This window comes from Leptosomus discolor, chromosome 11, assembly GCF_034619465.1.
Source record: "Leptosomus discolor isolate bLepDis1 chromosome 11, bLepDis1.hap2, whole genome shotgun sequence".
Classification (NCBI taxonomy): Eukaryota; Metazoa; Chordata; class Aves; order Leptosomiformes; family Leptosomidae; genus Leptosomus; species Leptosomus discolor.
Genome location: NC_141401.1, coordinates 21,558,706 through 21,576,722, shown reverse-complemented (window position 1 = coordinate 21,576,722; position 18,017 = coordinate 21,558,706). Strand labels below are relative to the sequence as shown.

Sequence of the window (18,017 nt, the reverse complement as noted above, 5' to 3'; positions counted from 1 at the left end):
CCCCACACGGTGAAGAGGATGAGATTTGAACCCTCCTGTCGGCACATCCTTGCTTGCTAGAGCCCCAGGTAAACAAGCTCAGATTTGACAGAGATACCATATTGTTTCTACCTGAAAGTGGAGCGTTAAGCTTTATTTAAATCCCATTAATTTAAGTCCTGTTTACACAGGAATGTACCATTAAGACATACAGAAAATGCAACTAATTCAGAATCTATCTGTGCCTCAGTGAACGATACACCATACACAGACAGCCCTAGTCCATAGGATCTCCTTCATCTGGCAATGGAGGTCTGGGGGCTGGCAAACGTTTTGGGTGCCAGCTGCTCTCCGAGAGACTTCTGCCCTTGCTGCCAGGCGCCAATCCCCATTTGGCCTGCAAGAACCAGCCAGGATGGTGATCCGGCAGTGCTGTGCAGTGGTCCAAGTTCCTCGGGGTTTTGCTGGAGAGATGGCTAAAGCGTCCCTGGAAGCTGACCAAAATTCCAGGTGGGTCCAGGGGATGCTAGGTATGTAATCATCCACAGTTTTGAAGGATGAAAGTGAATTTCTGTGGGTGACTGAAGATACGTTTCCTATTATACTGCTGCCATGGGAAGTTTTAAATCAGTGCCCAAAACACCGGATTCTGCTTTCGCTGGAAATAGACTGGGGACTCCCCACAGGTCATGTTAATAGAATAGGTTTGGATTTCCTTTTATCTGCATGGCAATACACTGGGGAAAAAAAGATTTTCCTGAGCAAAGCAGCAGACTTCTGGCTAGGCTGCCAGGCGGTTGCACCACATGAAAGCAGGAAAAGTGTTGCTCACAGTACAGCGCCCTACAGCCTTTAACAATTTGCGTTTTGGTATGCTGCTCTAGGAAATTAACCTTCTGGTTTGCTGAAAGCCATCACCAGGGGATGAGTGACAGAGCTTAATAGATGCTGCCTTCTCACTGTTAGTAGTTTACAGTCATATTAGCTTAAAACAATCCCACTGAACGACTTGCTCATAGCTTTCCCTGTATTAGGTCATGCAATTGAAGTTGGAAGTAAGGTAGTTTACAGCACAGACTGTAAAACTAAAAAAAAAAAAAAAAATTCCATTAAAAATTATATCACTCATGTTAGCAACCATCATGCTTTGGAATAGATCCTGAATACTTAAAAGTCAGTAACAGCTTGCTCAGTCTCTACCAAATAAAACAATCTGGCTTTGCGTTACACAAAACCCACAGTCAAGGCAGACTGAATCCCTTGAGATCAAGATTTCCAGCTTCAAAGGATAAGTTGACTCCATGCTTGAGTTCTAAGTATTTCAATTAAAATTCTTCTGCAAAATCAAAAGCAAGACAACCTCTAGTTCATAATAGGAAAGAATTCTGATACTGGCTTTTACAACACTTTACAGAAAAATTACTATATTAAAGAGGAAAGCACCCTCTTATTTTTTACATACTGCATCTCTAGCTTTGTGATCTACATATGGTAAGGTAAAATCAGTGAAGAAGCTGTGCATATTAGAAGCGACTGTAGCACAGCCCAGAATCACAGCCGATACCCAAGAGTCCGCTTCTGCCATGTAAAGATGTAGAGGTTTAGGTGAGCCTGGACTACCTGTGTGATTAGCTTCTGAGCACTGGCTAGAGATGGGATAAGCACCCTGGTGTCCCCAGCAGTGTGTGCTGACTGGCATCACAGCCTGTGATTCAGAAGTCTCAGTCTGAGTGAGAAGGTTGCCATTTGTAGGTGGATTGACTGGAAACAGCCTTTTAATAGGAGACTCCACAACTAGTTTAGTGTTCAACAAGGTTTTAAGAGTTTGTGATGATGCTTCCCGTCTGTAGCAGCTCAGCTGGGTCAGAACTTACAGCCCAGCTCTGCGGTTGCAGATCACTAAGAGACAGGATTCCTGCAGGAACAGATGTATAGCACCCTAAAATGTCCGTCTGTGCATTTCAGATTTTAAATCATACCCACTAGGGCATAATACCTGTCAAGCAATTTAATCCCATTTGGTGTCTGTGGATAGTGCATATATTTTAAATAATTAGTTCCACATTCTTTTCTTGAAATTCTGGATTTTGTGTGAATTTTAGCCTGGGGATTAAGGAAGCTGCTCTCAGATGTAATGGGTGAGTGCAGCATCTATGTAACTAGGTCACAGTGTACTTAGGCATACTGTAGTTATCTGTTCTTGTGGTCTTCCCTACTTTCGTTGCACAATAAACAAAAGAGGTAACCAAGTTTGAGTTGTAATCTCTTACAGCACGGCAGAGTGCTGAGATTTCATAGTGGCATTTTTTTCCTGCATTTTCTAACAATGGTATGTTTGTGATTTCTGTTCTTTCCTTTTTTTTTTTTTTTTTTTTCTGCTTTAGCTGCATTTTCCTTTCGTAGTCTACAACCCCCCAAACTGACATTTGTTGGTTCCCGCTTCCCAGCAGATCTCCTGTTACTCAGACATAGTTACTTGTTCAAAATAGGTTTTGTTACTGGATTCCAGTAAATATTTTACTTAAAAATTAAGAGTAAGCTATAGTTGCCAAAAAAAAAAAAAAATTAAAAAAAGACATAGCACATACTGTCCTGTAGCAGTCCCCTCGATTGTCTGCTAACTACATTTCTTTGTTACTTGCTAGTTGTGGAACTGCTCGGTAATTACTGCATACACATGAGGTCTCACTGTAAGAAGGTCTGTAACATTGTGGTGGGTTAATCTTGTCTGGCTGCCAGATGCCCACCAAGTTGCTCTCTCACTCCCTCTCCTCAACAGAACGGGGAGAAAATAAAATGAAAAAGCTCATGGGTCAGGATAAAGACAGGGAGATCACTTACTATCACAGGCAAAACAGACTTGACTCGGGGAAGGTGAATTTATTGCTTCTGGTCTGCACTGACAGAGGCCACCCCTGTGGCCCCTGCTACCAGGACCATGACACCTACACCCAACACAAACATTTGGTATGTTTGTACTAAGACTTTGGTCCTGTTTAATATAGAGCTGGCCTCTGAGCATCCTGCTCTTAATTTCAAAGAAACATAGCTGCAGTTGAAAAACTCAACTACTGATCTGGATGGAGGGAAGGGCAAGTGATACAGTTTGACTGAGGTGGCTGTAAAATTTAATTGTTCCTTTTGATGGACGTGTTCTTGTTAAAATCTGTCTCCATTCTTGACTATCCATGTCCTTCCTAGAGAGATCAGATGTACACCATAAACCCTGATACAGAGTCCTCCAAAGAGAAACTAGTACAGTAACACCAAAACCAGCTGGCCTCTAAATGCGACTTGGAGTTTTGCATCAGTATTTTGTCTCGCTACTCACACGTGTCAGTTTTAATTGAAGACAGTGAATCACAAATGCACAGATTAAATCTATGCCTTCATCTGCTCTTTGAATATAGCAAGGAGGTGCTGCTGCTGTTCCTCAGTGCAGAAAGCTGTCACCTACCCAACTGTAACTAGGGTTAGAGCAACAGTGGTGGGGCTAGAAGCTGTATATAGTAGTACCACGTAATCCAGAATGGTCTACAGGGGTACTGAGGGAGGCTCTGCTGTTCTCTCAGTGGCTCTGCCTGACACTCTGAGCTGCAATGTCCGTAGGCACTGAACGCTGACTGGACAAGCAGTCCTAGTGCTTGAAGTTCAAGGACTTCAGTCCGCAATTGTCAGTGGCTCTGATCCATCCTGGAGGCAGTGCCCTGTGAACTGCATCCTCCAAAACCACAAAAAGCAGACCATGAAATGAAACAAATGCATTCTTGTGTATGGAACTTACTGTAATATATAGATCTTGTCAAAGGAGTATGACTTGCAAAACCATGAAAAAGCTGTTGGTGGTGTACAAGAGAAAAGAGGCAGCATCTCTAGGAAAAAGACCCTCTGCAAGCAGACAGATCAGCACAGGTCAGGAAGCGCTGTGCCTGTCTGAGGCACAGGGCTGAGATGAGGGAATACCCACAGAACTGTGCTAAGCCTGGAGAGCTTTTTCTGCCAGACACTGCTACCTCTAGACTTAGCATCACCCCTCCTTTAGCTTTATGGCAAAGATGTCACTTGGGGAGTTCTGCAGTGTGAATCCCAGAAGAGTCTTTGCCTAAACTGAATTACTTGCCTACAAATGCACTGATGCATTGGACAGCCTGGGACAAGGCTTCCTCGGGTCTTTGCAGCAACAAACTTTACTTTGCAGACAGTTAAAGTTATAATCAACAGAGTCTAGATCCAAGCGCGGATTCATAACCACTTGCAAAGATCAGTGTGGCCTTTGCAGAAAACTAGAAAGGGCTCTCGAGAGAACCTAAGTGCAGGCATTAAATGCTTGCCTTTTCATCAAGCCATGATAAACAGGAAAATGTAATGGATTAAAGATAATAATCTAGAAAACCCAAGAAATTGCATTTCTTTCATTTCCCCACAGAGTGTCCCCATTTCATTATTCATTGCTTAACAGACGACCGCTTCTTTGAGTAGGTAGTAGTCCATTTTGCAGAGGAGCCCACAAAAGTTTGTTAAACACTTATTTCTCCCTTTTAAAAAATTTATTATATTGATAATGGTAACATGGCAAACTGAAAGTTCCCCTTTACCTCTAGGGCAAGTAAAGGGGAACTTTCAATCTTAGGCTCCTTGGTGACTTGAAGATCAAATGAGGGTTTTTTAGTGCATATATATACACACACTCTAGATTTCTTGTCAAAACTTTTGTACTTTGATATACAAATAAATACAATAATGAAACTTAAGTTCCTAGATAATCAATGTCTGTCTTCATATTTTAAATGCTTAGGTCCTATACTTACTAATTTTCACATATTGGTTATAAAATTTTATCGTTACAACTGTTGGTAAAGTCATAGAATCATAGAACGGTTTGGGTTGGAAGGGACCTCAAAGATCATCCAGTTCCAACCCCCTGCCCTGGGCAGGGACACCTCCCACCAGACCAGGTGGCTCCCAGCCCCATCCAGCCTGGCCTTGAGCACTGCCAGGGAGGGGGCAGTCACAGCCTCTCTGGGCAACCCCTGCCAGTGCCTCACCACCCTCACAGGACAGAACTTCTTCCTAACATCTCATCTCAATCTCCCCTCTTTCGGTTGGAAACCGTTACCCCTCGTCCTGTCACCACACCCCTGATCCAGAGTGCCTCCCCACCTCTCCTGCAGCCCCCTTTCAGCACTGGAAGCCGCTGTAAGGTCTCCCCGGAGCCTTCTCTTCTCCAGGCTGAACAACTCCAACTCTCTCAGTCTGTCCTCACAGGGAGCTGCTCCAGCCCCCGATCAACTTCATGGCCTCCTCTGGGCCCGCTTGAGCAGGTCCATGTAGGTTTTACCTTTATTAGTCATATGTGTTGTTGGCAAGAGTACCTGAGTGCGTTGAAGTTGTTCTTCCTGAAATACTTGAGCCATGGCTCTACTTTAACTGTAAGTGTGCACTCAAAAAAAGAAAACAATTAGTCTTACTAAGTCTCTGAACTAAGAGCTTGCTGTGAACTTGAAAAATTTTGTTCCAGTGTAGACATGACACTAGAGTGCCCTTTGTATGCATTTCTGAGACATTTTTTGATTGGTACGCTAATAACTTGTCTTGCAAAGCTTAGAAAAATGTGTTTCATCAGCCAATGATTTGCTATGTGATTAGACAGAGGCATGATCATTCTCAGGCTTTTTACTTGATTTCAAGATACATCACGCATAATATGGAAGAAAACTAATGCAATGGACTACGGAAAAAAATCTTACCTTTCATGGACTAACTCATACCGCAATTGGTTCTGCACTTTTCTCCTACAAACAGTTTTGTGTGCATTTCAGATTAAAGTTGAAACATGAACAAGACAATTAATTAGATTTTGGTTTGTACTGTATATTATGTGGATGAATGGTTAATGCAGAAGTTTAGGCAGTCTTAATTTTTGTTGATTTTTTTCATTCTGCTTTTAGCAGAAATGAAACAGACGTGGGCTCATGAGACCTGGTTTCCATCCCCGTAACAGATGTAGCATTCACCGGTAGGTGAGCAATTTGCTCTGAAACAGCTTCAATGACTTGTGCTCAAACTGTTCCAGTTACAATCCCTGAGACTGGCAGAGAGATGTTCTACAGCTGATAGACCCAGAAGGGACCTGGTTACCACATTTTTCCAGAGCAATACCAGCTGCACAACCAGCTAGACTAAAAAGGCACAAACAGCACCCATCTTGTAACGTACAAACAGGGACGTGTTTAGTTCTATGGCGCTGGAAAAGGGAGATGCAGAGGAGGCAAACAAGTATGTCTGGAGGAAGAGATGTAACTCTAGCGTAACAACCAAACCAGATTTTTAGTGTTGCCTCAGACCTGACAGAAACTCCCTCCAGCCTTGCTAAACAGCCCTATTTATCACAGTAGTATTACTACAAGTTTCTAGAACCAGCACTTCAATTTGTATAATGTTAAAAAACACCTTTTCGAAAAATGAAATAATTATTTCCCTCATAGCAGGTGGGGGAACCAAATCTACTAATGCTGAAGACTGTTACAAGCTAAGGCTACCACAACGCAAATTTCCTTAGATGAGTCCCTTTTCCCCAGCTCAACGCTTTCTGTCCAGGGGGCAGAGACACCACTGGCTGCTTGGCTTCTGTGCCCATGTGCTAGAAAACCTGCAGAGGTGCTGCCGGCCCCTGCCGTGCGTGTGCCATACCTTGAGGCGGCCCACGGAGGCTGGACGTGCTGCCCTTCTGTGCGAGCTGGCTGCGCCCCCAGGCCCCCTGCTCATGGGGCATTTCTGCCTCGCCGTGTAGGAAATCTGTGAGGAGCTCATCGCTCACGGTAATGTCACAGGTTAAAGCTGTGTGTGCTTTATTTTAGAATATATGTGACTTACATGAGAGGGAAACACTTGTATTTTCCCCTGATACTGGCCGTGGCAGAATGACACAGCTCAGGCAGCTTCCAGCTTTTTTCCTTGTGACATAATGCTTTCTTTTTTCTTTTCTAATTTTATTCCTCTGGGACAAAATCTTGGCCCCCACAAAATCAAACAGAACAACTCTTCCACTTTTTCCTTTTTTGAGTTCCTCAAGCTGGAGAAAACTCCAGTCTCCAAGGTGTTTATATTTTTCCATTAGCACACTGGCATATGTTCATATGTTGTCAAAACGGGCTTCTATGCTACTCTCTGCTCTTGAGATATGCGGTAGATACATGTGAAAACATGCAGCAAAACCCCTTTAACGTTAATGCTCTGTTGTGGATCCATGTCTCATTGATATTTCTCTCCTGATAATGTAATGTTGAATGTTCAGACGCTATGACAACAATTGGTAAGAGAACTTCCTCTGCTTAGTGGTAGTTTGCACAGGAAGATTCTCAGTAGCCTTCTTTTTAACCTGAATTCAGAGGGAAAGGTAACCTAGAAGTTACCAAAACCAGCTCTTTTATGCTCAATAACACAATGCATCACATATGATTGAAGCTACCGTTATCCCACCAAAGCCACCCTTTTCAAGAGTCAGGGTGTTACAAAGTGTTAAATAGTGTTTGTTCACAACTGAGTACTCTGGCAGGGAGCGAGAGCCTTCTGTGGGGTTGGTTACTGTTGAAAACAAGAAAATTATTTCAGAATGACAGAATCACTAGAGTTCAATGGGACCTTGGGAGGTCTCGACTTTGAGTCCAACTTCCCGCACAAAGCAAGGTTAATGCTGAACTTTGGCCAGGCTCTTCTGGGCTGTGCCCAGTTGCATCTTGAAAACCTCCGAGGAAGTTTTCTTTAGTTTCTTGTCCCAATCTTGCTTAGCCTCAAAACAGTTCCTCCCCCACCTGCACCCCGCCCCCCCCCCCCCCGCCAGTTGGAACCTTATTTCAAATTATGGCCACCGAGTCTCATTCTCCTGTTACATGGTTCAGTAAAGAGCCTGTCTCTCTCTTCTTGGTAACCTCCACTTTGGTGTTGGAAGGGTGCTCCTAGGTACCCCAAAGCTTTCTTAATTAACAACTTTTGAGAGGAAGAAACATTGGAGTAATTTTAAGGACAACCGATGAGCACTGAGGTTATCAAGTGGTGAATGGTGTGTGATAATGAGACATTTCATACATTTTTGGGGAATCTTTGAGCTCCTGGTATGAGCAAATGACCTCATTCCCTTCAGACACTGCGTCAGCCACTTCCACCATAGGTTTAGCAGTGGGAAGTTGGTCCAACAGGATTCTTGCAGACTGCTCACTGAGGACCCTTAGTACAAGTTAAAGCTGAATTTGGACGAACAGCAAAACAGACATAATTTTTTGCAACTAGAGCAGTGGGTTAAATCTGAACTCCCCACTCACGCTTCTGGTGCAGACTATCTCCCCCTAGGAACCGCTGTAGATTCAGTGACATTAATCTGCGCATCCATAATTACAGTCTACATGCTATCACAAGGCAGCTGTGCACAGAAGCTCCGGCAGTCCAGGGAGAATCATCTAGGCCTACAGCGAGCTCCATCACAGAAAATGCAAATCTCTTCCCAGATAAGACAGATCTTCCTCCAAATACAGACTGGCTCACACCCACCTTGCTAATAACAGGCTCTACTTCTCTTCAGCAAGATTACACAAAATTAACCAGCAAATCCTGTGAGAGTATTGGCAATATGCTATACTTTGAGGTACATGCACTTGGGGATTGCTGCAAAGTAAGAGACTGTGGACAAATAAAAACGATGTCTAGGGAAGGACAGGAATCAACATTAAAAATTTAATTACTTTCTCCATTTCATTTAGACACACAGAATGTAAAAGTAAAACCATAGTAATACCGATACCTTAACACATGTATCAGCTTTTTTCCCTCTGAAAAACTGTTCCAAATACTGGGGAAGGACCAACTATCCATCTTACAAGAAGGAATGCAAAGAAATAGCAATGCTAGGTATTGTGAAATAAGGTACGTGGGCAACCCCCATGCCTTACAGCTGGACATTTTAATCCCAGTTAAGAGAGGATAAATCCTTATTCAAAGGATAATTATTTTTAATACAGTTAATCTAACAGTTTTGATCAAGGACAGACTCCGTACGTCACACCTCCGAAATGCGGCCACTTCAGAAGATGGGAAACCGTAGCGGAATGTACGTTTCCACAAAATTACGGTGGCACCGGCAGCGATTTACCGACCGTCTTGTGTTTTTCAAGGGATTCAGGTGGGTTTACCGACACTGTGAGGGCCATCAGTTGGGCCCAGCGGGTTGTGTCTCCTTGGTACAACCCTCAGGCCACAGACCAGACTGGCGGGTGATAGCTGAGCAGGGGGAGCACCTCCTTGATGAGGCCTCTCCAGCCGGAGCGGACCCACCTGCCAGCCCGCCGCGGGAGCACGGAGCGTCGCCTCAGCGTTGCGGGCAAGAGCCCGGGACGGAGCGGGAGGAACCGGCGCGGCGGACTGGAAGCGGGAAGCACGCGCCGGGCACGTGCCGGAGCCATCGAATGCGGGAAGCACCGCCAGGCCCAGACCCCCGGGGCAGCCCCGCGCGCGGCCCCGGCGCTCGCTCCGCCCGGTCCCTGCCCTTCCCGCCGGGGCAGCGCCTGCGCCTGCCCCGGCCCCCGCCCTCACGCGTCCTAACGGCCGGGCGCCGGCCTCGCCGCCGCCTCCGCCGCCAGAGCCCAGCCCGCCCCGACGGCCGCAGGCCCGCGGCGGGAGGGTGGCGGAGTCGGCGCCGGTGGAGTCCGCCCCGGCGCGGCGTCTTTGTTACGAGCGGCAGCCCCCGAGCGGCGGCGCGGGCCAGGGCCGGCAGCCCCGCCGGGAGGGCCGCGCCCCGCCGCGCTCATGGCGGGAACGCGGCGAGCCCCGCGGAGCGCCCCGCCGCCGCCCCTGGGGGCCCGGGAGCTGGTTGGCAACGCCGGCCGGGACACGGCACGGTGAGCGGCGCTCGTGGCCGGCGGGGGCGCTGTGCGGGGCCGCGGGGCCTGGCAGCCCCGGCGGCGGGCGCCGAGCGAGGCGGACGCCCGCAGCCCGCGGGGGCTCGGCCCGACGCGGCTCAGCGCTCCGCGGACCCCCGCGCAGCTCCTGGTTAGCGGCCCTCCGCTCGCCGGGGCCCGCCTCGCCCGGCCCCCGCCGCGGGCCGCCGTAGAGCCCTCCCGCGCCCAAAGTTTGCAAAGTCTGGCAGCTCCGCTGCTGGGGCGGCGGCGGCGGCGGCTACGGCAGCGGCGGGCGGGGGCGGCGGCGGAGGAGGCGGGGGCGGAGGGGGCGGGGTGCGGGCCGGCGGCGGCGGCGGCAGCAGCAGCATCAAAGAGCCCCGATTCCTGCCGCCCTGGGAGCCATGCGCTGCTGTCTGTAATGTCAGCGGAACAGGAGAAGGACCCCATCGCGCTGAAGAGATCCCGAGGTACGGGGAGGGCCGGGCCGGGCCGGGAGGTGGCCGCTGCCGGGGCCTAACTCCCGTGAGGAGAGCTGGCGGTGCGGCGGGATGCGCGCACCGGCCGGACCCCACCGCCGCTGCCCGCCGGGCTCTCAGCCGGCGGCCGCGCCGCCCGGGCCGGGCCGCGGTCCCTCCCGGTGGCTGGCGGCGGCGGCGGGGCCGGGCGGCGCGGGGGCCGCGCCAAGTTTGCACGGTGGGGCCCGGCCGGGCCCCGCGGGCTCCCACAGCCTCCGGGCCTCGCCATGCAAAACTCGGGGCTGGCTGTGCGCGCAGATGTGACCCGCGAGAGGAGGCGGACGGGTGCGCGGTTGTGTCTCTTGCCTTTTTCTGGAGGTGCTGCCCATTAGTATGCAGCGTGCATGCTGTTGGTGCAAGGGAATACGTCGGCAATGCCACATGTCCGAGTTCGTGTTGATGCAGAGCCCATAAATTACATTTGAGTGTTCGCTCTTTCACCGCGGGTCTCGTTCTTGTCCTTAATTCTGGCTGGGGTTTTGTTTCTTAATGAAAAAATTATTATTCTTTATGAATAGCACTGTTGTTTGGCTCCAGTGAGGTTTGAAGTATGCATTTCTTTGAAATGTGTAAGGAGAAGGGTAGAAATACAGGATCTCTTCCGACTTCGGATGTGCAACCGACTTCAATGGCAGGAGCACATCAGTCTGTGTAGCGGTAGTTGTGTCCCTACAAACAGAAATGCTTTCCTGAATGAAATAATGAAAGACAGTAAGGTGACAGAGTTCGGTGAAAATCATGGCAAAATGATAAGATCTGTAATTTATTGCTTCTCTTTTCCTCGCCTACTGTTTTTCGCCCCCTGGAATTCCGCTGTTCTTGATGTGTTAAGCTTTTTATGGTTGGGTAAGTGGGGAAAGGTGTGGATTTTGCTGTACATATTGTCATTGATTTACAGTTTGCTTTTCCAGAACTGTTCTAGTAACTGCTGGATTGCAACATTGACAGTGAGAGAACGAAAATATGCAGGGGTGTTACAAAGGAGACTGGGATTCGTCAGACTCCTTCACTCTCAAGCCCTGATTCTGCAAATATTTAAGCACGAGTTTCGTGCAACTACCGCTTAATATCAAAACTGTTTACAGTATCAAGGCCACAGAGTAGGCCAACCAAATCTGGTGAAATTGGACTCTCTTTAGTCTTCTGTCTGTAATTAAAAGTTTATTCAGCCGTTTACGTTTCTTGAGAGAACGTTCTTACTGAGATAAAGCACTGCTTAAAAAGACTCTGGCATCCATCCTGTAAAAAACCTAGAGAGAGATTTGTCAGTGAGTATGGAAATACTCCATAGTGTATTTGCAGTACGGGTGTTATTATGGCATAAATTACATGCAGAATCATAATCTCTTAGTATGTAAACAAAACTACGAGTTGCAGTTCTCCTGACTAGCACTGAAAATGTCTGTCTTGTGTATGTATGAAGTAAAAAAAAAAAAAAAAAAAAAAAAAAAGTAGAAAATGACTTTTCAGCCATTTACGTTTGGGGAAAGGAGAAATACATGTTATCTGTTTATTAAATAAGGGAGCAGTTATCAGATAGATATTTATATCTCTAGATCTATTACCTATATGATGTCCCAGTCAAAACGATTGTATTTTTTCCTGGAAATTTAGTCTCAGACAATGAAATAATTTTCTGCATCCTTAGTGCCACGTTTCAAAATGCTCGGTCCACCTTTTAATGAAAGCCTGTGTGGTAGGTACCAGAAGTGACTTTCTGGAAAGTTTATTTTGGCTGCATGAAAATGACCCTTATTCACTCTTTTTTTGGAAGTATGCTAGGACTAACATTCTGCTTCCTTTCATGTATAAATTAAATCATTATAAAATCCACAGGGAAAATATAAATTTGTAGGGCTAAATTAAATCATTGGCCTCACACAGTGAGAACTGGAAATACAAAAGCTTTGTACCTTTCCAGACATAGGACTCAGTTCTGCAAATCTGGGCATATGAATGGCTTCGCCCATGTAAATAGAAATCAGTGGAACTTGTCACTGGAATGCTAATACTCGTATGCTTATGTTTTTGAAGAAGGATATCCCAAAGGGGGAATTTATACATAATTTTATAAAGGTTTAACTTACGCTACTATAAGACAGCACATGCATGTGATCCTCAGTATTCTACTTGATCACGGATTTACTAATATCTGCTCTGCTAGTTATTGAGTTTATTAAAATAAATCTGGATAGTTGTAATGTTTTGCTGTCGGTGGTTAATGTCGTTTACGTATTAAGAGTACAGGACCATGAACGGGAGTGCATTATGCAGTTGTGAGGCGTGGTGTACAATCTCTCGCTGAATTTACAATAAATGTATAGGAATGCTGGAGAAGAAGCTAATAGAAAGTGCAGGGACAGTTTTGAGCAAATAGTTTATCAAGATTATGATTATTTAGTATCTACAGTTAATACAGTGGCAGCGCTTCGTAGGATACTAAGTATGTGCAGGATTTTATATTCTAAATCAAGGCAAAAAGGACTCTCTTTTTAAAGAGTAATCCCGAGTTATTCTGATGGTAGGTTACACTGTGATATGCTGTGCTCAACAAGCATGAGTTTATTTGGAGAACATGGTTGTGACTTCATGCCCTAGTCTTTGAAATTCAGACTTACAATTCCATGGATGTTGATTTGGGATGCCCACGTATTTTCCTTATGTATGGTGAAAAATGAAATTTAAATTTCAGCAGGGATAGCCAAAGCCACAAGAAACTTACTAAAGCAGAAGCAAAACTGGATTCTTACTTGAGGTAGGACTGGTAAATTCCCTGAAACCTCAAAAAAGGAGGGGGGAGGAAGGAAGTGCTCGAAGTGAAAACGTGTGAGGCCTCCTTTGGTCGGGAGTGCTTGCAGTAACTGTTGGGTATTTCAGTGTGTGTACACTAGGTCTGCTTCTTCCCTGGGAGAAGAGATTTTGTGTTGCTTTGCTGAATAGTCCTGAAGCTGGTTTAGCGGTCTGTTGGGAGACTTGTCTAACGCAGAGCGGTGTGATATCATACGTTATGCTTCTTTGCATGATGCTATTGATAATTCACAGTTACCTTCAGGTTGCCTTTGGTAATAAAGACAAATGTGTGTGTTCAGCTATATGCTTGCATCTTGATAAAGTTTGACTTGTATTCTGAATAGGAGTTTTAAACAAATAATAGTAGAATTTTTAGGCTGGATTGCCCACTTCTTAGGTTCTATACTGTTATTATATATATATATATGTATAGGTATTTTTTCAAGGAGCAAATAAGATATTATCTTGACGGGACTGGGAAAAAAATGAATTAACATACAGTTTCTTGGTGTAATGATGTTAGTATCTTAATGTGTGTTGCTCTCAAATCACACAAAAGTGATTTTCATGCTTCAGCTCAGGGTTTTCTTTGGATTCCTATATGATGGCAAATCCACTTGAGCCCCATGAAGGCAGACTGACTGGGATAATAAGGAATGTGCTAGAATTATTTTTTTTTTTTTTTGTCTATGGTCAAACTAGTTTTAAAAATTAAATCCATGATGTATCCAACTTTGAGAGCTTGTACCACTGTTACGAAAGGTGGAGAAGAATGTGTGCAGGTTCTCGTTGTAACGCTCAGAGTCAAGTCTGATTGAGTGATCAGTAAAACGAACGTTCTTTACTTCTTTTTGTGCCAGAGCAGCAGTGCTCAATTATTCTATGAGGTTCCTGCAAAGTAGAGCAGATTCACTTAGAGCCCCTCTCATTTTTGGTGGGTGTCTTTTTGTTTGATCAAGTCTTGCATTTAGTGAAATTCAGATCTGATAAACTGGAGATCTGTCTAAACAACATGGCAGGCTTTCGTTCATGGGTCTACTACTGTTTGCTTTTTCCTTCATGGCATATTGTAATGTATTGTTGTATGTTGGTACAGTGAGTTTGATAAATGCTGTGTCTGTCTAAGTTAAATAGGAGGTGAATGGTAGGCATGATTTTAAGCAGTTCTTTTGAAAGTTGTGTGCATTATTCAAATGAGAAATACTTCTAACTGGTGGAGATGTTAAGGACCGAGGGACAGATAAGCATAAAACAAATGGAAATGTTTATTCCAACTGTAATGAGCATGAATTGAGACTAGAGAAAGATAGCTGTATACGAGGTATGCTAACTTCTGCTTCAGGTGTTTGCTCCCTAAGGACTTGCAATGTAAGGCACTAGAATTAATGCAAGTTCAGTGTTTGTAGCAGATGCCTGTTTCTATGCCAGACGGGCAATTTAAAATACAGTCTGTAAGAAAACTAATGCAGCATCGCCCTGTTTTGAAATTTTGTAGGTGGTGACAGTGGATTGGATGGGTTAGGAGGACCAGGAGTACAACTTGGAAGCCCTGATAAGAAAAAGCGCAAAGCAAACGCACAGGTAAATTCCCTTTGGTTCTTCTGATTTCTTAATAAATAGTGCACTCGGGTATGGCTTGCTGGTGTCGCCGTCTCACGTTGTTCAGAATATCAGTCTGTTGTCATGAATAGCAGTTACATACCAAATATTTCAGTTGTACTGGGAAGTTGAAATCTTAATGCTGGTTATTCTCCCTGAAGTTATTTTCATCTCTGTAGGTTGCCGAAGACCTATAAAGAGAGGAGCACAGTGAGACTGCAACAACTTGTATTTTACCATATGGGTTTGATTCCAAGACAGACTTTCTATTAATGACTTCGTAGCCATTGGTAGAAATCTGTACAGCACGAGTAGTTGCCATGAGAATACTTTTCTCTTACTTTTATTCGTGTATGTGTAGGTTTGTGCACTAATGGATCAGTACAGTTTGTTAATGCTTTGACCAAACTCTTGGAATATTCCCCAAGTGATTTTTCAAGCAAAAGCTGTGAAGCAGGTTCGGCTCCTTTCCAGTGAATCCCTGCAGTTTGGCATTTCTAGACAGTTTCTGTTTCCAGAAAAGGAAGCCTGAGTACAAAACATCTAAAGCAATTAGATATCTGTAGTGCAGAATTTTCCTTTGTGTGCTCATTCAGCTTTGAGTGAGAGTCTCTGTTCATTTGGTACTACCCAGTGAGACTAATTTTATTTATGTAGGTCAAACAATCACTTTCTATTAGACCTACTTAGATTCCATTGAGAGGTGGATCTGTTTTCTTAACTTTTGTTTTGTTTTGAAGCAGTCACAGTGAAACCTACTCTGAGAAATACTTGGTTAATTTGAGGGTTTCAGACCTCTTTCTTGGTGGAGCTTTCCTTGTGTTCTGGAATGGTGATAGCTGTAGAGGCCATGCAGATTAGTTTCCTCTCTCCTTACCAGATTCAAAATTTGCAGCATGGCAGACTTTTTTTTTTTTTTTTTTTTTTTTTAAGCAAAAAAAAAATGTTCAGTCTTAGTTTATTAGTATTTAGGAGGAAGTGCTTTCTGTGAGCACAGTTAGCATGAAGGTGAGGCAGCTAGATGTTCCCCACAGGCTAGTCTAGAATGAAATTCAATTGCATAGCCACTCTGGTGATATTTAAACAGCCTCTGGGCTCCATTAAACACTTGATTATGCTCTGTAACCAGAAATCCTTGTATTTTATACCTACTGACTGTGCTTTGCAGACTGTTCACAATCACTGAATGCTCATAAGGGACACCTCTGGTACACAGAATATAAAACTTCCTACGTGCAGACTCCCGTATTCTATATACCTTTTTTTAGGGTTATGGTAATATTAGGTTTGTGTATCCTCATAGAAGCAGGATGTCTTAAGAGGTGTATATTCGGTAAAATGAATCCAAAATGAAACTAAGGAAATGCTTCAGATCTGCTCTCCAACCTTTGGAAATACTTTGTGCGTGTGTTTGTGACACATGGCTTTCTGTATTTCTTATGAAATAGAAGTCACATATCAAGTACTATTTTCAGAACGTGGTTGTGCAACTGCACAATTTTTAAGACACTGAGATTACTATAAGACATCATGCTATCTGGAGCCCAAACTCCTCTCTTGCCTTTGTACTGAAGTGTCAGACAGCCTGGCAGGGTGGGTGAGCTTTACACAACAGCTGAACAGTTCTTTTAGCAGTAGTGTTGCTAACCCAGGACCTTTGTGGTTGGTCTGCCTTGCAGGGAAATACTAAAACTAATTTAAATGTTCTATTTAAAATATTTGTAGGGATCATCATTTCCTCCTCCATCTGAATATGCTCCACCGCCGAATCCAAGCTCTGACCACCTTGTAGCTGCAAATCCATTTGATGACAACTATAATACTGTGTCTTATAAACCACTTCCTTCAGGAAATCCATATTTTAGTAATCCTGGTTATCCTGGCTTTGGAGGCTATAACACTTTCAGAATGCCACCTCACATGCTGCCCAGAGTGTCCTCGCCATATGGTGGCTCTTACTCCCTCAGAAACCAACCACATCCCCTTCCTCAAAACCCTGTGGGAATGGGTTTTAGTCGACCCCACTCTTTCACCTTCGGTCCACATGATAACCCAGGTTTTGGAAATCAGCCGCCTTACGGTAGTGGGCAGATAAATCAAAATGTCAATATGCCTGGTCAGCATTTCAGACCAAATCCTGGTGAGAACTTTGGACATTCTGGTCAGATACCTCACTCTGATGTGCCATCTAACTTTGGTCCTGGAAACAATCCAAATTTCCCAAATTCTCAGCTAGAGTCAAACCATTCTTTTGTTCCTCCTCCAAACACGTACAACCAGACAAAATCATCAGCACAAAAGCAAGACTTTAGTCAAGGTGCAAGCAAAGCATCTAGCCAGAACACTGCTGCTCATCAGCACCATCACAGGACAGAGGACATTGTAAGTCAAGGTAGCAGTGACCTAAAAAATGTCACTCGAAACAATGTGGTCAATCAGGATAACAGCCATTCTAATAGTGCTGATAACACTAATGCTGGTCATTCAAATGGGACTCAGAGTAAGTCCCGCCAGCCTCGAGGGACTGCTGAAGGATGCAACTCTGAAAAGAGCAGCAAAACACCCCTTCATCCCAGTCGTCACGGTCACTCGTCCTCTGAACCCGTCTATCCATGTGGGATTTGTACGCATGAAGTTAACGATGACCAGGATGCCATCCTGTGTGAAGCCTCTTGTCAGAAATGGTTTCATCGGATCTGTACAGGCATGACTGAGTCAGCTTATGGCCTTCTTACCGCAGAAGCCTCGGCAGTGTGGGGTTGTGACACTTGCATGGCTGACAAAGACGTCCAGTTAATGCGTACGAGAGAGACTGCAGGACCACCTGCGCTGAACACGGATGGCTGACAGCGTGACTTGGTGGTAGCGGTTGACATACTTGCTGTGAAGATTTGGTTACAAATTGGGTACTTCACTTTCTGCAGACAATCAGTTGTGTTGGATTGCTGTCATCTTTTGTCCCTAATCTGTTTTAATTCGTAAACTCCCATCTCAGCTTTTGTACTCTTAGTCTTGTGTGTGCAAATGTTTTACAGGATGGAAAATTTTTGTTTCTGATTAAACTGACAACTCAGAAGTAGGATGTGCATTGATGATTTTATTGAAGGCAAAAATGTGCTGGTATGAATAGCCCCTAATTTGCTAGTGTTAATGTGTTAAGACTAGCGTTTAGTGTTTGGTTTTAATGGTACTATATCTGCAAGTACTCACTACGTTTTATTTTTTTGAGGTGAATGTCCGTTATTGA

General features: G+C 44.8%; 1 protein-coding gene across 1 annotated transcript; it reads left to right on the top strand.

Annotated features, from left to right (window-relative positions):
* The first annotated feature begins 10,284 nt into the window (after window positions 1-10,284).
* On the top strand, window positions 10,285-17,617 carry PYGO1 (pygopus family PHD finger 1). Its single transcript, XM_086471675.1, has 3 exons — window positions 10,285-10,333; window positions 14,667-14,752; window positions 16,496-17,617. Exons 1-3 carry the CDS (start codon window positions 10,285-10,287, stop codon window positions 17,615-17,617), a joined length of 1,257 nt encoding a protein of 418 aa, XP_086327801.1.
* Window positions 17,618-18,017: the final 400 nt, after the last annotated feature.

Coding starts and splice junctions, on each gene's coding strand:
- PYGO1 (XM_086471675.1), top strand. CDS start 10,285: ATGTCAGCGGAACAGGAGAAGGACCCCATCGCGCTGAAGAGATCCCGA. Junction 10,334..14,666: donor CGCGCTGAAGAGATCCCGAG/GTACGGGGAGGG, acceptor GAAATTTTGTAG/GTGGTGACAGTGGATTGGAT. Junction 14,753..16,495: donor AGCGCAAAGCAAACGCACAG/GTAAATTCCCTT, acceptor AAATATTTGTAG/GGATCATCATTTCCTCCTCC.